We start from the raw sequence: 23,803 nt of genomic DNA, 5'->3' as shown, positions 1-23,803 counted from the left end.
AGTTTTCTTGTCTCTGATTTCTGTATCATATATGAGCTGCAAAGCTGATCAAATTATTGGCAGTTTCAATTTCCTTGTCAAACTGATAAGTTTGTGCGTCTAAGCTGAACCCAATCAGCAAGACAGATGCTGGGACACAGGTTGGAATCAGGGCCTAAGAATCAAACCAATAGATTCTGACAAGAGGCAAGAGTAGACCCTCAAAGAAGAGTTGTGTTTCATCCTCTTGACATTAAACTTATCTCCAGAGTCAAGTGCCCACAGCCACTTCCTAATTCACAACAACCCTAACAGGCAATTAGAGCATACGTATGCCTCCTGCATATATGCTGCATAGACCACAGCTCTTACCAGTCCCAAGTGCACATCCCCTGAGAAGTCAGATGCTCTTATTCTCTGTTTCAGAGAGTTATTTGCCATATTAGTAGCAGGATGGTATTTTGTCTCCCACATCATTACCTGTTTTTTTTTTTTCAGTCATTCCCATGATGCTTACAGACTTTGACATTTTGGGACCTATTAAAGGTAACGTACTCTCTGTTTTATTTTGCAGGAACTATCTCTTCAGATTACAGCTTGAAGATCTGTCTCTCATCCAGGTAGGTGCAATTTATTAATTTGTTTATTTTAGCTTTTGTTTTTCGTGTCAAGGAGCTGAAAAGAGATGCATGCAAAGTTGTTGACCAGGATCAACAGGGTTCATTTCCTCAGTGGTCAGGCCCCAGGACACTTAGCTACCTGACCCGATGTGAGTCATCACCTCCCTCTTTTAATTTCCGGTTAGTCATTGCCTCCTGGATGTGGTCTCTCCACTCCCTGGACATCATCCTGGCTTTCTCTTCATCAGATGACAACAGTGCCAGGGACATCCCTTGAGGCCTGGAAGCATCTCTTTCCTCTAGTGTGAGCAGGTGTTGATGCATCTACTAGTTATCATGTTTTATAAAATATCCTCTTCTCCTTTGTTTATCATGTATCACAGTGATTGTGTGGGTTAAAAGCCTCAGAAAGCGAAGAGAATATATTAACCTTTAAAAATGAAATTTGTTTTTGTTGTCACTTGGAGACTGAGCTTGGCGTCCTTGTGTTTATTTATTTTAATAGAAGATCTGATCACTAAAGCTTCTTTTCTCGATCTATTCTCTTAGGAAAGTGTGCCAGGCAGGGACTCCTAGGAGGGAAAATGAGGAATATATTCATAACACCCCAAACAGTGTTCCCAGGCTTTTTGCGCATTGTGTTGGAATCTCTGGGTTTTTATAACATTTTGGGGAAAAAGGCTTTAAACAATTTAATAATAGCCTAGTGTCCTATGCTCTAAGGAATTACTGGAGAGAAGCTGACCCTTTCTATCTAGAATGCTAGTGTGTGTGAACATTGATAAATACTAGAGCTAGAGTTTCAGATCAGATCCACCTTTCATTTGCCAGTGTCTTAAAATAAGACAACTCCATAATCAGCTCATATTGCTGTCCCTATCACTGGACTTGTCATCTAGCTCCTGGCTTATTAGTAATTATCAGCTTCTTCATTGACAAAGTGGCCACAAATTACCTTAGCCATATGCTATCCAGGTATGAATGACCAAAGCTTTCAAAGGAGGTGATTGATGCACAGCTAATTTTCCACAGTCGTATATAGCTTTTGCTTTTTAAGTGATGACAATGGATAAATCTTTAATATAGTTTTATCATGTTGGGCAACAAATTTCCTGCTCGCTGCAGTTTAGCATATAGCTTTAGCTGAGCTGACAGGTTGTAATCTGAGAGTTTATTAATAAGCTGTTGGAATGATCAGCAAGCTACGGACATGCTCTTAAGTTAAACAGAAGAGTCACAGAAATACAGAGACTGAAGGATATCACCTATTTGTAGATCTAAAAATGACCAGTTCAAAGTAGCAGAAAATAGAATGGTGGCTCCATAAGGCTGAGAAGATGCAGAAGTGCTGGAAAGACCTTAGCCAAAGTAGGCACAATCTCAGTTAGACTGCAGGAATAACTTGGAGAGACCTAGCATGCAGCTTCTTAAATGCAGTTTAATAACTGTATTGTGTTTTAATAACTGTACTATGTACTTTAAAATAGTTGAAAATGGATTTTAAATGCTTTTTGCACCAAATACTAATAACTGTGTCAGGTAATGCACAGATTATATAGCTTGAAGCTATTCCTCAATGTATACACTTATAATAAAATAATGTTGTGTTTATAAATACATATAATTTAATTTTTACTGAAAACCAAGCCATAGTTTAAAACAAAAATTTAAACAGAATTTTAAAACTTGTTATAAATAATCTTATGGAATATAGACCATCCAATGTACAATATGTTCATTTCTATTCTCATAATGTCACACAGTATTTAGCTTCTCATGTGACGCATGGGCTGTGAGCTGGGGAGATGGCTCTGTCGGGCCTGCCTTCAATTGCAGAACCAATGTGATAAGGCGGAGTGGTGGCATCCACTTGTAATCTCATACTAGGGGACTGGAGTCAGGTGAATGGACCACTGGGCCTTGGCTGACTACCTGGAAAGTCTAGCCTACTTGATGAATTCCAGGCCAGTAGAGACCCTGCCTCCACTTACAAATAAAAGTTAAATTGTGCTCGCAGTGGTCCCCTATCTCTCACATGCATACACATCTATGAAAGCATGGACTCTCATGGAATTATGCATCTGCACACTCCTGATTATGTGCACACATGCTAACACAGGCACACAGTAGGTGTGCAAGTGTGTACAGAGAAGCATGCACGACACAGGTGTGTTTATTTTTTCCTTTCCTTGCTCTCAGGGTTTGGGGGTTCTAGAAGTATTACATTGCAGGAAAGTAAACACTATTTATAAACAGAAGTCTCCACTGTGGGAAGCCAGTGTTTCTAGGAGAAGTGATAATTCTAGGATAAAGAAAAGGCGGTGTGAGGTCAGATTGAAGGAGCTAGTTTTAGAAAGGAAGGAGGTGTCCAAAGATGGATGATGATCTGGCAGGACACGGGGACCATCTGGGAGTGGGCTCCCTGCAGAAATGGAGAAATTGATTGCCAGGAGATGGTAAGAAGTAGCATATTATTGAGCATTGAGTCAGATAAGAATTAATGAGCGTATGTTAACATTAAAATAAAAAATGAAACAAAAAGGCCAACTAAAATATTAACAGAAAAATCTAATAGAATGTTGGGATTTGGCAACATTGCACTGAAAACTCCATGACACAAACATGCGCCTTGGGTGGTCAACTTATCAACTGTATTTGATGACAACCAGGATATTGACATTCTCATGACACTTATCAAGATAATAGTTATTTAGTGCATGTGGAAAACTTGCACCTTGACAGTGAAGAACCCCACTATGAACCTATGACCAAGCAGTGTATCATGACTTCAATAGTAATGAACCAGATTTCTGTTCATTTCTGAGGATGCTGCAGGGTTTCCATGACAACCCACCAAAAAATTATAACCAATCTCATCATATGGAAATATCACTCAAGCCCAGATAAACATCTTACAAAAATCTGGCTTTGACCTATCAAATATTACAATCATGTGATATGTATGTGTGTCTAAATAAAGTTGCTTCATCCAACAACATATAAATACATCTATCAAGTATAATACTTACTCCAAACTGATTCTTAAAGCGTACTTTTTTTCATGCTACAAGTGACCGTTATGAGACAACTCAAAAATTTGCAGATCAATAGATAAGATAGAATCTTAATGTTTTATAAACATGCAAATGTTATTCCCTTGATTTTTTGTAACTATGATGGTAAGAATTATGGACGAGAATGTCTTTATTATTTGGGAAACCATATCAAGTATGTAGGATTGGTATGCTTTGAATATGAAATCTCTTCCATGGTCTTATGTGTCTGGACAATTGTCTTGAGCTGCTGGTACCATTTGGGAAAGTTGTGGAATATTTAGAGGTAGAGCCTTGCTGGAGGAAGAAAGTCAAAGCAATGGGTGACAGGATGGGTTTATAAGCCAGCTTGACTTTCTGTTCACTTTCTGCCTTTTGACTGTGTGTGCAGCCTGACCTGGCCTCCTGGTCCTGCCACCAAGGCTTCCCTGTCATGATCCATGATGGAATGTAGTTCTTTGAACTGTGAGCCAGAATGAAGACTGTCTGTCTCACTTACGTTTCATTGTGTTACGTAGTCCATCACAGTGAAATGGGAAGTAACCAATCAAGGGATAATGGGCATCATGTTTTTAAGTTACTCTTGATTGACAAGTAATACATGTGCAGTCGCTGCAAATGCCTACAAAGTGGGTACTTTGATAACATAGTAAGGGGAAGTTGGAATGAAAGTCACAAATGTTCTTAACATTTCTTGACTTCATATCCTAATAAATGCAGAGAGCTCCAGGCATGTAGTTACTGTTAGCCTTGAATAAGATGTTGCAAGGGCAAGGAGACTAATTGCCTTCCCAGCCATCACTTCCTTTTCCAGGACTACCTATGACAGGTCACATGTAGGTCGTCCACAGCAGTCAACACACTTACTGAGAAAGCGAAGCATCTCAGTCTCTCCACCCGGGGTATCCTTGGTCTGCTCACACTGACCGTGGAAAACAGTGACTTCTGAACAGTGTGGTGGTTCTCAAAACACTGTCCTGATAACAGGAGCCAAATGCCACCCTCCACAAGCACACACCAAGCCGGTCGGCTCTCCTGGCATGTGTTTGTGTCTGCAGGATTGTAGCGTGTTGTTTATTTAGTGTTACTAGAGATAAAGCTAAGAATTCTTTTCAACACTGTTTCTCATGTGTCCCCAGGAAACAGGTCTTGTTGAATTCCATGAATATTTTATTTTTATTTAAATGACTACATCCAAGGGTGGAAAAATAATAATGGATTAAACACTGGCAAACAAAGGGCTGCATTGTTCTTATAAATGGGTCATCTGAGAGGACCTCGGATGGCTCAGCTGATAAAGACACTTGCTGCTAAACCCAAATAGCTGAGTTTGATCTCGGGAATCCCACGGTAAACACACACATGCACACACACATATGTGTGAGAGAGAATGAGTGTCTGTGTGTGTACTAAAATAAAATGCAATATTAAGTCTTAGGTAATTCTATACTATCTGGTAATCTCAGTGCAACATTAAGGAACTACGGGGAAACGTTTTACAGTCATGCATCTTATATGACTATAGCCCAATATGACCATTCTAACACAGGCTCATTACAGGAAGTGACTGAGATATTCCGAACTCATTGCTGAAAGTATCGAGGCTTTGCATTTTGTGTCTCTAGCCTGTTTTGACACAACTGTTTGTATTCGGGTGCTCAGTGTTCCTGGCCGACAGTGCAGTTGTGAGGAGAAACAGGATGCTTAAAACTTCTGTGATTTTTGTTACTTTATACAGATATTGTTTTCTTCTAGAGCGTATCGAGGTTTGTATTATATATCTTATTCCTGTTCTCTCCATGGGCTTAAAAAATCAGATATTGTAGAAAAAGGAGAACTGAGACCATGGAGGACACCAAACTTGAAAGGGAAAGAAAGTCTAAGTCAAGGGGCTAATGACGGCGGCTCCTCTAAAGCCTCTTTCGTGGCTGGACAGGACTTGCTGCTGCTCCCTCTGGCTGGCAGACACCATGGCCTCCTTCACATGGCTGGTTTCTTACTCAGCTCTCCGATCAACTTAGACACCTCTATAATTTTCCTAGTATCAATCTGCTTCTTAGTCCTTTAAACACTGGCTGTTTCTCACATTCACGTAACTTCCCTTGCAGCCAGCCCTCTCTTGATTTCACCTTCTTCATACCCAACAATAATTGGACCCCCCCATCCTCACTTCAGTCATGTGCTTTGGATCCCATGACCTGAAGGAAGGTTGGCTGGTGGCCCTGAGGGGTTTCTGGGAACCATAGCTTTTCTCGCTCCTCACGTGCCAATTATTCTATCTGTTATTTCTCTCTGTATGTTTATTTGCTGCATGAGGGTACCAGGCAGCATCTGAACCACTGACATAGATGTTCTAGCCTCCTGACGTGCAGTAGGTTTCATTCTTCCTTTACCTTTATTAGAGTTACATTGATTGACAGTATGTGTGTGTGTCGGGGCGGGGCTTGCTTGTTCACGTACCATGACACATGTGGAGGTCAGAAGACAACTCCCAGAAGTCAGTTCTCCTCTGCCATTTGGGTCCTAGGGATAGAACCCAGGTCTTCAGACTTGGTGACAAGCACTGATCCATTATTTTGCCTGTTTCTACTTTGTCTTTGTAAAGTTTGTATTATTGAGGTATGCAAAATACTTCTCAGAAGTGCCCTGAAGGAGACACTTGAAAATGTCCACTCTCAGCTCTGTGGAAATCTCAGCACTGGGGTGAGCAGGCAATTCTGGGCTCTGAGATGATCTTCCTTACACACCTGCGCCTGTCGTCTCTATGCTCGCTGCTACTCTTCTTCCAAACAGTTCCTCCGTCTCAGATGTCTCAGATTCCTGTCACGTCTTGACTTTGGACGAGCATCTAGGTTCAGTATAGAGAATGATGTAGAATGATGTGCCTCTCTTCTTCTCTTGAGTGAGTTTCACAGAGTTCAAGGATCTCCAGCAGGGGGCATGGTCCTCTGCCCTGTGTGATGTCTATAAACATTGTTATTTGTTATGAGAAGCCTCATTATGAAGTTGGTTTTCCTGAGAGACCCGATTCAAGGGGCTGGAACGCAGTAAACCAATACTACCAATTGGAGGTAGTAGCACCAGTCAACAGAGGCATCAGTAATGAAGTCCTTGAGAGCCTTGAGTAGGGATGGGGATATAGTCACTCCGTTACTTAATCTGAGGTGATGTGATGTGTTTGATCCTGATCTCCACTGTCCCAGCAGAAATATTCGCATATACATATGCTGCAAAGTGGCTCCATAGGGATTGTTCATTAGAAGTTTGAGCAGACATACTTTAAATATGTAAAGAGGAACACCCAAGAGATGCTTTTAATCACAGAAATTAAACCTGTTTTTCTTCATTGACTTGAGAACCCAGCATTGATGTTGTGTCTTGTACAAGACACCTTGCCACCTAGATATGGTAATAGGTGTCCTCACGTACTGTTATTCAGCCATGCCTGGTGAAGACCAGTCGTTCTCTGGAGTAGTGAGAGTCTACCTGTGGCACGAACTCTAATTGGTCTTAACAATAAAAATCCAGAGTCAGATGTGGGATTAATGCTGAAGAGCAGAGAGATAGAGGCCAGCCACTAGTGTGTTGTTTTTCCTCTACTAATGCTCAGACCGAACTAGCAATTCTGTCCTCAGACTGTGTCTGCCAAACCTCAGACAGCAACTGTCTCCACCAAACCTCAGACTGCCTGCGCTCCCTGTCTCCTTCTGCCTTACATTCCTCTCTTCTCTCAGCCATATCATTCCTGTGTCTACCTCCCTGGTGCTGGGATTAAAGGAGTGTGATTCCAAGTGCTGGGATCACCTTTGTGTGAGCTCTGTTTCTCTTTTAGGTAGATCCGATCTTGTGTAGCCCAGGGTGGCCTTGAAATTGCAGAGATCCCTCTGCCACTGTCTCCTGAGATATGGGATTAAAGATGTGTTCCATCACTGCCTGACCTCTGGTGGCTTGGCTCTGTACTCTGATCTTCGGGCAAGCTTTATTTATTAAAATATAAATAAAATATTACTCCATCTGCCATTCCATGTCTCTGTCTGCTGCTTTGTGTTGTTCTAGGAGATTCAGAATTCTACCACGTTTAGTTTTGCCTCAATGATGACAGTTATTTTAGGGAAAGAACACTTTCAGAAAAAAAATAGAAGAACACAGCTTCCCTGAGAATTGAGTAAACACGTTTGCCAATCTGGGGTTTTACCACCACAGCCATGGCGGAATCCCCCTGGACAGGTCCCAAAAAGGACAAGGGGAGAGTTTAGCTCAGCCCTCACCATCTTCAGGGAAATAGCTCGAAATCTACTTTCATGACCCTTGTGTCCCACAGCAAGGACGAGCAGAAGACCAGAAATCTGTGCGCTCACTCACCGCTGGCCTCTTTATGACTTCTAAAACCTGGTCTCTTTCACTCCACATTATCAGAAGCTACAGCTGGTTTTAATTTGTTTTTCTGTGTATCTGTGATTGGAAATTGACTCTCAGCTTGTGTCAATGTTTAAACCGGCAGTTCCCAAATAATGTAGGGTTTTTTTCTTCTGATGTATTTGACAATGTCGAGGGACACTCTTTCTGGTCCTGATTGCTTATATCCTGCACAGTGTGGAGCAGTGCCCCCCACACCCAGCAGAGAACTCTTTCATCCTGCATGGCAATGCTCCCCTTTGCTGCTACCTCAATTATCATGTATTTTGAATGTGCCAGTTTTCTGATCCATGAATTGATGGTTATTACTTCATTACATCTAGAAAATTCATGATAATCTAGGAAATTCACCTTTTTAGATTTTCTTAATATATACAATCCAAGACATGTTTAAACCCTTAGTGACTATGCCTATCTGTTGTGATTCTTAGGTTTAAATTGCCTCCTTTTATTAATATGAAATTAAATTTAAAAATGGATTAAATCAATTTATAATATACACTCTAATGGGTCATAAGATTCTGATATAACTACCCGAGCTGGAAAGCTTAGAATCTAAAGAATGATTAACTAATTAATAATTTAGAGTAATTATTCCAAAGAGATAGTCACATTGATTAATTTTTTTAATTATATTTTGTATTTATTGAGTTGCAAGAGCCTGGCCTCCCTGTGGCTGTGAGGAATCTTGACTCCAAAGCATCATCTCCCATTTGTCTTTCTTTACCATGTGTTCACAACATCATAATTTCCTAGAAGCAGACGGATTTGATTGCATCCTTTCAAAGATCATTGAATGAAGGCTTGTCAATCATAAAGTTGGATTGCACACAGCTAGGCCGGCTCATTTGCATATTGTTAGTGTTCAGTCATGGCTACCTGTGGCTGCTCATCAGAGAACTTGAGCAGACCCAGCCTAGATCATCAGAGCCTGACGTATTTGTGTTTTCATCTCTGAGCATATGTGTTTTATTCTCCTATCTGAGTGATAGCCAGTTTTCAATGAGTGTGTCACCACTGTCTGAAGAGCTGGGTGGGTAGGATGTGAGTCGGGGTCATAAGCTTCCATTGTTGCTGCTTCACGTTCTCACGGTATTTGATTGATGAGAGTCTTTGTGCTCCCTTCCATGCCGATTAGAGTCTGATGAAGGCCTTGGCCTACAGCCTGGAGCCGAAGCAGCCCCTCCTTCCTCACCTGCTTCCAGGCTCTCATGTCCTGCCCACTGGCCAGGATTCCTGCCAAGTGCTATGACATCTACCACTTGGTTCAAATATTTTCTTTTTTTTTTTACTTTTTTCTTTTATTTAGTTAATTTTTCTTGAGCTCTACATTTTTCTCTGTTCCCCTCCCTGCTTCTCCCCTCCCCTTCAATTCTCCCCCAAGGTCCCCATGCTCCCAATTTACCAGGAAATCTTGTCTTTTTCAACTTCCCATGTAGGTTAGATCCATGTATGTCTCTCTCAGGGTCCTCATTGTTGTCTAGGTTCTCTGGGATTGTGATTTGGGCTGGTTTTCTTTGCTTCATGTTTAAAAACCACTTATGAGTGAGTGCATGTGATAATTGTCTTTCTGGGTCTGGGTTACTTCACTCAAGATGATGTTTTTTAGCTCTATCCATTGCCTGAAGATGTCATTTTTTTTCTGCTGTGTAGTACTCCATTGTGTAAATGTACCACATTTTCCTTATCCTCCCTCTGTAGCTTCTTGGAGGACTTGCTGTTGAATAGGTGTGTTTCACGCAGAGCCTGGTTGAGCTTTTACCGGCTCCAGAACATACTCACCAAGTTGGGTAGACTTCCAGGAAGAGACAAATACTGTCCCCTCACTGTCCGAACACACATAAGCCTCACTTCTCCACAGCCAACATTCCAGGGCAGGCTTTGTGGAGCTCTGTTTTGGTTGCCATTTGGGAGCATCATGAGTCTCGGTTGATAGTGACCCCATCCTCACCCCACATTTTTGAGAGGAGGCTGGGGGAGCAAGCGAAGATGTGTGTAAGCATCCATTCTCAGTCAAATTCCACTTAGTACTGTGTTCTGAAACAGTTTACAAGGCATGCTGGGAAACGCAGCTTCTCTGCCTCTGCAGGATAAACAGCAAAGGCAGGGGTTCCACGTGAGCAGGAAATAGCACAGCTAGGAGAACAGGCTGGACCCCACCAATGTGCTTCTCTGTTCTCTTCCTCTAACCTACCTACCTATTTTAATTCTTTTTAACTGTACACAAACAGATTTATTCATGCCGCAGACATTTCTGTGAATACTGAGCATGATACTCTGAACAAGTCACTTAACCTCTCCAGACCTCAATTTTCTTCACAGTACATTTTGGAGAGGCGATTCAGAAATTGTGGATTATCCCTGAAGTCCTTGTCAGCATTGGAATTTTAATCATCTTGCCTTCTTTCCCTTCAGTTCTTGCTGGAGTGATCCCTGTTTCTGTGTCTTTAAGGAAAGTGGGTCCTATGAGCTTGGTGTCCTGTTTATTTGGTAGAGGTTTAATGCTGTAATCTGGTGAAATAATGATGCCATTAACAGCAACAAGAATGACCGCACGTGTATCGTTCCCCCTACCCTGCATTCAGTGTTAGAAAGCAGTACCCATGTTGGAGAGAATTGCTGAAGTTTGGGTAGAATTTAATCTTATTGACTAGTTCAGGCTCAGGGCACAGGTGGCTTCATCAAGGTTCTCAGTTCATTTGTTGTCAAGCTCAGTTTCAGCAGGGGTGTGGAAGTCTCTAGCTAAAAGTGGCTGCTTCCTCTCTACCTAGTGCTGTACCAGTGGGGAGTGTTTGTGAGACTATCTGTATTGACCCTTGTTTAACAAGGGCTACAGGTGTGACTTTGTGACTGTCATTTACACTGCCCTGTAAAGTCAGGCTCTGTGGAGCCACCTCTCGCATAGAGATTCACCATGTATGGTCTGTGGAAGGTAAGGATTCAGGAGGTGGGAACTGAAGAAGATCACCCAGAAAATAACTAGACTGACCTGCTCTCAGAGCTGGGGCACACCCTCAGCTAGGTCACCCCTGGAATTAAGGATCATAAATTGGCCCAAGGCTCAGGCTATTGAAGCAAAGTGGATAGCCGTTTACACACAATTCCCGATGCCCATATATTAACCCTACTTCCTGCTTTGTTTGCAGATAGAGTGATAAAACTTCCTAAGGCAGTAAGCTCATCAGCCAAGAGGGGAAGAGTCTCAGCCAATGACAGGGACCTCTGGTCCGTACATAGACCGAGGCAAAGCCAATTCGTCTAGTATGATGGTTACTGCTCAGAGTTTTCAGGAATATTATTTAAATTGTTCAGTATTCTAGACCCTGACTACACAGTCCCCTTGGCTCAAAAGAAACAAAGCCAAGAACAAATCCACCGTCATCAAAACAATTGAAGTAAATAAAGTGTTTTTATGGCTTTGTTTCTGGCCATTCTTGAATTTCTGCTTTTCATGCAGTCTCAAATAAATACATAAATAAATAAATAGCAGATAGCATGAATGTTTTCCCTCAGCTGTGTCGATCATTTAGTTTCAGGAAATAAGATCAAGAAATGTCTATAAACCGATGGCAAATATGGTTTGGCAATCCCCGGGCACTAGGTAAATGGAGGGTCGATTCAGTTATCTGAATACTTTCCTACTTTCATTTCAAAAATGGCCTGGTACCTGACATAACGACTGAAGGATGTGCAGGCTTGAGATTCTCTGCCCTGTTTCCATTTCCTTTCCTTATCCTGACCCTCCCCTAAGGCTGACATTGATAGATAAGCTGGCACTTAGGAAGCCCCATTGTTTCCAGCTTAAATAATATGCTTCATATTTAGGTAAGAGATTATATTGTTGAAGCTAGAGGTTTCCAGTTACCTAGAAGTTAATAATTAAAGAAGTGAAAAGGAAAGCCTTAGCAAAAAATAAATAAAAAAATATGGGTCACGTCCCCCTAACATTCCTTAGAGGTGGATGGATTGAAGCTCTTCATCTGATGACTGTGACCCATGAGTCCCTTGTCATCCTGAATTTATTCCGAACCATGATAGATGTGGACAGAGCAACGGTGATAGATACAGCGGTACTGGGCACTGTTCTCACTTAGCACGTTTGTCTGTCAAATATGACTGCATGCCCTCTATTGATCCTTTAAGAGAAGGCATGTTACCTCTTTAGTAGAAATTCTCAGTCTATTTACAGCAGGTCTCACTGTCTCTTGGCTATCAGCCTTTTCCCAGCTGTTCCAGCTAGGTTGATGTCAACTTGACTCACGCTAGTGTGATCTGAAGGGAGGTAGCCGCAATTGAGAAAAGGCCTCCATAAGATACAGCTGTAGGGCATTTCTCAATTAATGATCAATAGGGGACGGCCCAGTCCACTGTGAGTGGTGCCATCCTGGACTGGTGGTCCTGGGTTGTATAAGGAATCAGGTTGATCAAGCCATGAAGAACAATCTGTAATAAGCAGCACCCTCCATGACCTCTGCATCAGCTCCTGCCTCCAGGGTCCTGCCCTCACTGCTGTTAATGATGGATTATTGTATGGGGCTGTGGATGAAATAAACGTTTTCCTACCCAGGTTGTATTTGATCATGGTGTTTCATCCCAAGAATAGTAGTACCCTAACTAAGACACTAAGTAATACCACATGATGCTATATGGGTTGACTGAGCAATTTAACTTTTTATTTTAATTCAGCCATATACAACTTTCAGGTATGCTCAGCTACTTGGTAGCGATGCTCTAGAGAACACACAGAGAAGTTTGAATGGAGAAATTCTACTGAGAGTAGTGGATTCGTTCCAAACATAGGCAAAAATACTTGGGAGACTTTATGTTCATATTTTCCATGGAGTACTTACATAACTCTTTGCTAAAATAATTTTAGCCACCATTTAAATAAATGGATAAATTTAAATGTATCTGATTTTCAAGAAAATATCTCTATGATAAAAGGTAGTGGAAAGAAAACTGTGTGATCACCCATTTGCCAACAAGTAGTTTAATTCCAAAACTGTTGTATAACAGTGGAAACGTCTAGGAACATAAGAAAGGGAACATGTGTGTATGTGCTTATCTAGAGACATGGATGAAATGTGTATCCTTTAAGAAGTCTCCACACTTTGAGTATGTACACTATATAGAGAGACAGAGGAGATGTTAGCTAGCCAGCGAGACAGGTGAGAGACAGGTGATGGACGTGATGATGGCCGAGAGAAGGAAGCATCCTCTCTTTGTAAATGGTAAACTAAATTGCACTAAGAGTGCTCGATACTAGCCAGCGATAATTACTCCAGGAGAAAGAGAAGCAGTGCCCAGAATACACAATGGTACAAATGAAAATCCCTCCCTTGCCTGGCATTCGGCGCGCTGCTCCGGCAATTCAGTACAAGATGGAAGAGCGACCGTCAGTGTGGACCATGGCTCTCACCAGATATGTCATGTTGGAGCAATAGAAAAGATTTAAAGGTCATTACCTTACAGGAGGAACTAAAACAGGATGAAACTATGTGGGGATTTTTTTGGAAGCTAAGCCTTGATGAGATAGCTGCCCCTGGCAAACAGAAACCACATATTGACAAAGGCAGTAACATAAAGGCGTGCACTGGAGTCTCGACTCATTGTGAATACACGATGCCTCTGTCTTGTAGTCAGTACTAAAATCTGAAATTCTGAGGGCTAAGTTGTAGAATTCCTAGTCTAAAACAGCCTAGTCTAAAAATTAGTTAATCATGTTACTGAAATTCTGAAAATATAAATTCCAAGCATATTCTTTTTTTTAACTTTCTTTATTTTTTATTGAGAAAAAAACAATTTCCACCTCCTCCCAGCCTCCCACTCCCCCCCCCACTCCTCTCCCCGTCCCCCCACTCCTCTCCCTCTCCCCCCACTCCTCTCCCCCTGCCTCTCAAGTCTGAAGAGCAGTCAGGGTTCCCTGCCCTGTGGAAAGGCCAAAGTCCTCCCCGCTCCATCCTGGTCTAGGAAGGTGAACATCCAGACTGGCTAGGCTCCCACACAGCCAGAACATGAAGTAGGATCAATACCCAGTGCCATTGTCCTTGGCTTCTCAGCAGCCCTCATTGTCCGCCATATTCAGAAAATCCGGTTTTATCCCCTGCTTTTTCAGTCTCAGTCCAGCTGGCCTTGGTGAGCTACCAATAGATCAGCCCCACTGTCTCCGTGGGTGGGTGCACCCCTCTTGGTCCTGACTTCCTTGCTCATCTTCTCCCTCCTTCTGTTCCTCATTAGGACTTTGGGAGCTCAGTCCAGTACTCCAGTGTGGGTCTCTGTCTCTATCTCCATCCATCGCGAGATGAAGGTTCTATGGTGATATGCAAAATATTCATCAGTATGGCTATAGGATAGGATCATTTCAGGTTCCCTATCTTCAGCTGCCTCAGGAACTAACTGGGGACCTCGCCTTGGGCACCTGGAGCCCCTCTAGGTCCAAGTCTCTTCCCAACCCTAAGATGGCTCCCTTAATTAAGATGTGTGCTTCCCTGCTCCCCTAAACTTTCATTATTTGCAGATGATATGAAAGTGTACATAAGCGACCCCAAAAACTCCACCAAAGAACTCCTAAAGCTGATAAACAGCTTTAGTAATGTGGCAGGATACAAGATCAACTCCAAAAAATCAGTTGCCCTCCTATACACAAAGGATATGGAAGCAGAGAGGGAAATCAGAGAAGCATCACCTTTCACGATAGCCACAAATAGCATAAAATATCTTGGGGTAACTCTAACCAAGGAAGTGAAAGATCTATTTGACAAGAACTTTAAGGAATTGAAGAAAGAAATTGAAGAGGATACCAGAAAGTGGAAAGATCTCCCTTGCTCTTGGATTGGGAGGATCAACATAGTAAAAATGGCAATTCTACCAAAGGCAACTTATAGATTCAATGCAATCCCCATCAAGGTCCCATCAAAATTCTTCACAGATCTTGAGAGGACAATAATCAACTTTATATGGAAAAACAAAAAAACCAGGATAGCCAAAACAGTCTTATATAATAAAGGAACTTCTGGAGGCATTACCATCCCTGACTTCAAACTCTACTACAGAGCTACAGTATTGAAAACAGCTTGGTATTGGTATAAAAACAGAGAAGTCGACCAATGGAATCGTATACAAGACCCAGATTTTAACCCACAAACCTATGAGCTAAAAGTATACAATGGAAGAAAGAAACCATCTTCAACAAATGGTGCTGGCACAACTGGATGTCAACCTGTAGAAGAATGAAAATTGACCCATATCTATCTCCATGCACAAAACTCAAGTCCAAATGGATCAAAGACCTCAATATCAGTCCAAGCACACTGAACCTGATAGAAGAGAAATTGGGAGGTACCCTACAACAGATGGGCACAGGCGATCGCTTCCTAGGTATAACCCCAGCAGCACAGACATTAAGGGCAACATTGAATAAATGGGACCTATTGAAACTGAGAAGCTTCTGTAAAGCAAAGGACACTGTCACTAGGACAAAAAGGCAACCCACTGACTGGGAGAAGATCTTCACCAACCCCACAACAGACAAAGGTCTGATCTCCAAAATATATAAAGAACTCAAGAAACTAGACTTTAAAATGCTAATCAACCAAATTAAAAAATGGGGCACTGATCTGAACAGAGAATTCTCAACAGAAGAAGTTCAAATGTTCAAAAGACACTTAAGGTCATGCTCAACCTCCTTAGCAATCAGGGAAATGCAAATCAAAACAACTTTGAGATATCATCTTACACCTGTCAGATTGGCTAAAATCAAAAACACCAATGATAGCCTCTGCTGGAGAGGTTGTGGAGGAAGGGGTTCCCTCATCCATTGCTGGTGGGAATGCAAACTTGTGCAACCACTTTGGAAAGCAGTGTTTCAGTTTCTCAGGATATTCGGGATCAACCTACCCCTGGACCCAGCAATACCACTCTTGGGAATATACCCAAGAGATGCCTGATCATATGACAAGGGCATTTGTTCAACTATGTTCATAGCAGCATTATTTGTAATAGCCAGAACCTGGAAACAACCTAGATGTCCTTCAATGGAAGAATGGATGAAGAAAGTGTGGAATATATACACATTAGAGTACTACTCAGCGGTAAAAAACAATGACTTCTCAAATTTTGCATGCAAATGGATGGAAATAGAAAATACTATCCTGAGTGAGGTAACCCAGACCCAAAAAGATGAACATGGGATGTACTCACTCATAATTGGTTTCTATCCTTAAATAAAGGTCAGTGAGTCTATAATTGGATATCCTAAAGAAGCTAAATAAGAAGGTGAACCTAAAGAAAAACATATAGCTATCCTCCTGGGTAGGGGAAGTAGACAAGATTGCCAGGCAAAAAATTGGGATCTTGGGGGTGGGGTGGGAGGGGGTAAGGGGAGATGGGGAGAGAAAAGTGAGAAGGGTAGGATGGGGAGAACTTGGGGCAAAGAGATGGTTGGGATCCAAGCATATTCTTGATTGAAAACTGAAAAGCCACATCTTAAGAACTGGGGCGAATGAGATGCATTGGTAAGACCCTTTATCCACATGAAATGCTTTTCCAGCCAATTAGTGGGTGCCTGACCTGGGCAGAACAAACACTGCCAATACTGCTTTTTTTCCACATGTACATAATCTTAGTAACTTTAGTTCATAAACTTGGCATAGTGACTGATTAGCAAAAGGTTAGCTGGGCCGATCACCCTAAGGCTCAAATATTTTCTGTACGAACATTAAGTCCTGATTTTGAATCTCCAGGCCCCATATAAGTGTGGAGGTTGTACATGTGTTCATAACCCCAATACTTTGAGCTGTGACAGGAGGGTCTCGTGAGGTCAACCAAGCTTAGAAAACAAATAATGATCCAACATGGGGGAAAGCAGTGGAGGAGGGCATCTGATATTGAGTTCTGGCCTCCAGGGGTGTATCAAGGTTGCGCACCCTCCATATTCCCTCACACACATGCATACATACACCCGTACAGCTATAAGGATACGCTGGGACAAGAGCAAGTGATCGTGGTCTCTCCCTTTCCAAACAGGTGACAGGCACCCATACCTCCTGTGTCTGTCTCCTAACTACGATTTATAGTAGCAGCTCAGTGGTAGGAGAATACTCCCGTGTCTGTAAGAGAAATCATGTCATAGATGGCCTCCAGGGAGAAGGCATGGATGTCGTGACTGGGATCATGTGGTGTGCTTATCTCCGGGGAAGTCTAAGTCTTCCCCTATGAGTGTTTGTTAATTACCTATAGATGAAGAGCATTTATGGGCTCCGCCTCATACAATTTTCCCATCCGTGTCAGCATGTCAGCTAGTGCTGGGATTGTTTGGGTCTTGTGTAAGCAGTCATATCGTTGAGACTTTGTGGGCGTGGTTTCCCTCTCATATACAGAAGACAGTCTTGCCGCAGGCTTCCTGGTCCTAAAATACATACATACAAGCAGCACTAATTAGATACAGCGGGTTACATGTATATATTTATTCACTTATATGACAATAACAATTAAAGAACCAAATGCCATGAGTCTGAAAAGAGCAGCAGGAAGGGCCATGGATGAGACTGGAGGGAGGAGGGGAATGATATAATTATATTTTAGTTTAAATGTATATTTAAAAATTAAGGAAAAAAGTTTTTAAAATTCCTTAAAATACTCATTGATTTTGCATTTGGGAGAGTTTTCCATTTAATATCTTCAAACTACAAATGGTTTCATGCAACTCAAAGCTGGGAAAGTGAAAGAACAGATAAGGTGTCCACTGAAACCAAACCCCCAGAGTAAACCTTGTCTGGACTTCCTTCAGTCCCTACTTGACTGAGGCAATTGCACCCCATCTTCCTCTCAGCCGCACCCAGCACAGTCACTTATCAAAGGGGAGAAGCCGCTCTCGCTGAGTTTCATCCATACTGTGTTGGTGCGGGAACGCTGCGTGGCTGCCAGCAGATGCACGCTGGATGGCAGATTAAACAAACGGTGGAACAATGCTTGTGTTAGCTCGACCAGCAAAGTCAGGAGAACATGGCTTCACATGACAGTGTTCACTGTCTCTGAGGGAATTTTAGACAGAGCTGGTTTTAAGATGGAGAATTTCCCCAGAAAATTCTCTCTCTCTCTCTCTCTCTCTCTCTCTCTCTCTCTCTCTCTCTCTCTCTCTCTCACACACACACACACACACACACACACACACACACATACACACACACACACACATACACATACACACACACACACACACTCAGAATCCAATGCACTCTTGAAGAAAGGGGGAAAACTGCTTTAGGATGCAGTTTATTTGCAAAGCCTCAGACACCATTTTATTGACTATGGTCATACGCTTGAAAATACCAATGACAAAGGTAGAAAACAAATTTAATAAAATCCCACTTTTTTTTAATTCTACTAGATTTTTAAATTTTATTTTATATAGATATAGATATATTGCCCCTTCTAGCCTACAGAACCTTTGTATATATACTATGACTTCCAGTTTAGTGTTGTTACAGGATTCCTAAGTGAATATGTGGGTCCCTGCATCTATATTTCGTCTATATCTCCTCCTGTGTCTTGTCTTGGGCTCTTTTCCTTCTGTTGGCTTTTTCCTATTCTAATGTGCTCATTTTGCTTTATCATATTAAATTCTTTTTTCTTCCTATATTTTATTTTATTTTGTTTATTTTTTGAAATAAATTTTGTTGAAAAAAATTTTCCGCCACCTCCCCGTTTCCCATTTCCCTCCCCCTCTTCCCACACATCACCCTTCCCCCCACTCCCCTTCCCCTCTCCCCCTCCCCCCTACTCCATTCCCCCTCCCTCTCCAGAATGTAGAGCAGTCCAGATTCCCTGCCCTGAGGGAAGTCCAAGGTCCTCCCACTTCTATCCAGGTCCAGGAAGGTGAGCATCCAAACAGGCTAGGCTCCCACAAAGCCAGTTCATGTATTAGGATCGAAACCTGGTGCCATTATTAAATTCTTATATTATTGTATTAATTTTCCCATAGAAGCATATTTGTTCTTTGATGAAAGAATGAAATAGGGTGGCTCCAGATAGGCTGGGGGATGGGGAGGGTCAGGGAGGAGTAGGTGGAGGGGAAATTGTAATCAGGATATATTATGGGAGAAAAAAATCCATTGTCAGTTGTTGGTGGTGGTTGTTTTTACTCTTGATTCTTTGGCTCTTTTGGGGGGCCTGCCACCCAGCTCCCAAATAAGTCCTCCCCCTTCCTCTCTCTTTCCCCAACCCTTTTCTTTCAGAATTCTCCTCCTATTTATCCTCTCTGCCTGCCAACCCCACCTATTTCTCTCTCCTGTCTCACTATTGGCCATTCAGCTCCTTTTTAGACCATCAGGTGTTTTAGTCAGACAAAGAATCACAGCTTCACAGAGTTAAACAAATGCAACATACACAAAAGTAACACACCTTAAAATAATATTTTACAACCGTCAAAAGAAAAAAAGAATAGATAATGAAAGAACCTATATGAACAGTGTGTGATTAAGACCTTAATTCCCGGAAATAAAGACTCCATTGGCAAAGAAATGAGATGCCTGAGTTGCACACAGGATGGAGTAAGAGGGGTACATTGCAGGACCTAGGATAATATGGGGGATACCAAAGGCTGCTTTCTAGGAAGCCAACAATAGCAAACACTAGAGGTGTTAGCATGTGTTTAGGAAAAGCCAACTTGTGAGTGGGCATCGTGAGACAGACCAGAAGTGCCTGCACATACAGTGAGGATATTAACTCTAGGGTGAATACTTATTGAGGAAAATGCAGTCATGCCTTGTTTGCAAGACCATCTGTATGCAATATTTACCGTAAACACGGTTGCAGGTGAGCAAACACAGCATGTTAAGCAGAACGAAGACAGATCAGCATTGAGAATGTGGGAAACGCAGAGTATGTCTATAGGGAAATAAAATTGATTTTAAAGGAGTAAGTAATATTTCCAATGTAATAAAAAATCTACACGTTATTGTTTAGATTTCAAGAAATATATAAAAACCAGTAAAAGATCGGAGTTCTTCCTGTGAGTGAATAATAGATGAACTACAGCTTAGAGGGTGCATGCTTTTCTTTTTCATATCATGTAGATTTATTTTAAATTAAGTACAGGATTAACATTAGTATACATAATAATATGAAGAAGATATTCTATCAGTTAGACCTGCAAAGACGGAGATGAAATGCTGCGTGCACATCCAAGAGGAGGTGGCAGAAAATGAAGTACATTTCAAACATAAAATTCATTTTAAAAACCTAGAACTTAGATGCTTCCTGAAACTGGCTTTATGAAAAAGGTGTGTTTTCATCCATGTTCAGGATGGGACAGTGGCAAATTATATTAAGACTATTTTTTTATCAATACAAAACCCACCAAGACATTTACAACTTGTCCTGGGAAAAATGGAGATGAGAAGCTATGTGGGCGGAAGAAGACACACCGGAAAAGTGTGCTCCCAATGCAAATCTCACAGGTGGTAATGTTCAGCCTGTGTCTGGATATAAGCAATAAGAGCAAGTTTGTGCATAATTTGAAGATTCCAGTATTTATCTGTGTGTGCCTTCTCAGCCTTTATTATAGTTTGTGATTCTATCAATTTTCCATGATTGTCTACTTTATTTTCCCCCAACAAGTAATTTTTGTCTAAGGAATGGGATGTTTTGTCTCAGCCAAGTTCAGCCTTTCCCTCTGTGTCTCTTTAAGCATCCTGTAAGAGGCAAGCAAGCTTCCCCATTTCCTTTTGTAAGTCTACAGGGTTGGTTAACTGGAGTTGTCGATGTTGACTTTGTCTTCTTTCAACTCCAACTAAATAGCAACTAGAAATATGTGCTATAAAGAATGTGATTAAAAAACAATCCGTAGCCTCAATGACCTGACCCCACATTTCAGATTCTTTTGGTTTACTGTGTATTGTGGAGACATTTTAGGACCTGGTCATCTTGTCAAATACAAATAGACCCTGTCTATATTCTCTCTCTCTCTCTCTCTCTCTCTCTCTCTCTCTCTCTCTCTCTCTCTCTCTCTCTGTCTCTCTCTCTCTCCTTCCCTCCCTCCCTCCCTCCCTCCCTCCCTCGCTCCCCCTCTCTCCCTCCCTCTCAATGTCATCCATCTGTGTTCTTATAAATGCACATGCATGCATAATTCACAAGTTTATGAAGAAACACAAATGTTCGCACCTGATTTGACACCTTTCTTTCTGCATTATAACTATAGCTTGTCAGAGGTTCGTGTCCTCTCATCTAGATTTGGGTTTAAGGCCAGGCGGTGGTGGCGGACGCCTTTAATCCCAGCACTCAGGAGGCAGAGGCAGGTGGATCTCTGTGAGTTCAAGACCAGCCTGGTCTACAAGAGCTAGTTCCAGGACAGGCTCCAAAACCACAGAGAAACCCTGTCTCGAAAAACCAAAAAAAAAAAAAATAGATTTGGGTTTAGATAAAAATGCTGAATGAGAAGGTGTCCTTTGCCCCTTACCATCCAGTACATCTCCCCGTAGGCACCAAGTGGACTTGAGACTTCTAATCTTTGTAGCAATTGATTTTGCATTAGTTTGTAAAGGTTTTTCATTGTCTAAATGTTCCTAGTACCAGTGGTAGTTTTTCTGCTCCAGCCCTGAGACCCGCGCCTTGATTGGCTTGTGATGTCTGCAGTGGGCACTACTGTGAATGACTCAGGTTCTTGAGCAGAACTGATCTGGGCATAGAAATGAGTGGGGCGTGAGATGAGTGGTCTCAGTTACTAACTTTGTGGCCTCACCGCAAAGGAAAAGCAGTTTTGGGTTATTTGGCATAGCCCTGTTTCTGCTTTACTTCTGAGGGTATCCTTGTATCTGGAAAAGAGCAGCAGGGTTAACTGAGCACAGGCATCAGCTTGCCTAGGGCATCTCTTCCTGCCTGTCTTTGGTCTTCCCAGGATACTCAGGGTCCTGTGATGCTGGCAGTATTACCAAGGATACACTACAACAAACAGGAAAATGGCAGGCCTCCAACAGATACTGTGCTATATAGTCCCCGGGGACCTGGGACATGACTGCATGTGGGCCAAGAGCTTAAGATGCAAGGGGCATCCTGAGATACCTCTGTGGCCCCTAAGTACAGTTCAGTAGTACTTCTGAAAGCTCTACAGGGGTGAATTACACACAAAAATCAAGGAAGTTTGTGTGTGTGTTGGGGGAGGGTACCTACCCAGCAGAAACTTGAATAGATGTTGCGTGAAGAACGGAATGATGGGCCCACTGTAAGAGAATGGCAACAATTAGAGCATAGCGGGGCAAGAAAGGGCTATGTCTCAAGCATCCCGAGGGAATACAGCTCTGCTGGCTTCTGACTCCTCCTCCCAGAACTGGGAGAGGATATAATTACTATCACTCACACCACCATGATTATGGTAATTTATCACAGAAGGCCTCTGTCAACTCATACATGTTTTCCTGATGGGCAAGTCAGTGAAAAAGACAGTACCCAGACTTTCTTGGTCTGGGGTTACTGTAAGTGATGCAGCATTACTGTATCAGTTCTTGGTAATGACACTGTGATATGCTTGCCCTTCAAAGCCAGGATTGCTCTGTGCTGCAGACCTGATCTGGAAGCACCACACCAGCTGCAGACACCTTGCAACCTTCTTGTCACCAAGCGGAATCTGTGTGGAATCAGACCCAACAGAGGTCACTGTTTCTAGGAATTTGACTGCCCAGAATCCTTGTGGGATACTTTGAATTATATGAGTTTGTCTGGGCTTCAATCTTGTTTTCATAAGTTCTGCCTTTCAGTTACACAAAATTATTATTATTATTACTATTGGCTCAAGCTGTTTCCATTTGAAGTTTTTAGCACATGCCAGAAAGGGACACTTGAGGGCTTGGATAATGTTTTTTATTCTGAAAGACACATTAAAGTTTCCTAAGGTGATTTTATTGGCACTGTTCACTTTACTTAGAGACATAGGTTGCTCCCTGAAATTTATCAACTCTTTGAAATCAGACTCTGTCTTTGGTGCTGAGCCTGATCTATGTACCATGTGTGAATTGCTTTTGCTGGCATTCATCATTGGTTGTGTGAGACATTAGCTCATAAGCAACACACTTAGCCTGTAAATACAGTTTATTTGAAAATCATATTCAAAGTAGTTTTAATCTTATGAAAGAATATAAACTAAACCTGAATACAGTGTCCATTTTGGAATAATATCTTCTTAAGATTGCCATGACAAAGTGTCATAAAGTCTGTGGCTAACAACTACACAGACCTGTTCTCTCACAGTTCGAGACACCAGAAGTCTCGAGGATGAAGGTCGTCGCTGACTTGTTTAGTTGCAATGGATCTAGGTGTTCTTTGACCTGTAGGTCGTCGCTGACTTGTTTAGTTGCAATGGATCTAGGTGTTCTTTGACCTGTAGGTCGTCCCTGACTTGTTTAGTTGCAATGGATCTAGGTGTTCTTTGACCTGTAGGTCGTCGCTGACTTGTTTAGTTGCAATGGATCTAGGTGTTCTTTGACCTGTTGTTTCATTCATTATACAGCTCCCCCACCATCGTCACAGGAACTTCTCCATGTGTCTGAGTATCTCAACCCTCCCTCTCCTTTAGGACACAAGTCACTGGAGATAGCTCTACCAGAGTAGGTCACGATGATCTTACTGCAGGGTCCTTGATACAGTTATTATGCCATGCCTCTTCCTTGAAATAGGATCACATTAATGGGTTCCAAGTGAGTGTATCTCACACTGGTACAGACGATATGGAGGGTAATGCTTAGA

General features: G+C 42.0%; 1 protein-coding gene across 3 annotated transcripts in view; it reads left to right on the top strand.

Annotated features, from left to right (window-relative positions):
- The window catches only part of Sema5a (semaphorin 5A), a 427,200-nt gene that overhangs the window by 211,303 nt on the left and 192,094 nt on the right, over positions 1-23,803 (top strand). For all 3 annotated transcript variants that reach the window (XM_075975776.1, XM_075975775.1, XM_075975777.1), the window contains one exon: positions 554-599. In XM_075975776.1, the coding sequence (XP_075831891.1) occupies positions 554-599 (46 nt within the window). The remainder of the gene's footprint in view (positions 1-553; positions 600-23,803) is intronic.

This window comes from Microtus pennsylvanicus, chromosome 6, assembly GCF_037038515.1.
Source record: "Microtus pennsylvanicus isolate mMicPen1 chromosome 6, mMicPen1.hap1, whole genome shotgun sequence".
Taxonomy (NCBI): domain Eukaryota; kingdom Metazoa; phylum Chordata; class Mammalia; order Rodentia; family Cricetidae; genus Microtus; species Microtus pennsylvanicus.
The sequence above is the reverse complement of the archived record's forward strand: the minus strand, read 5'-3'. Positions and strand labels throughout refer to the sequence as shown.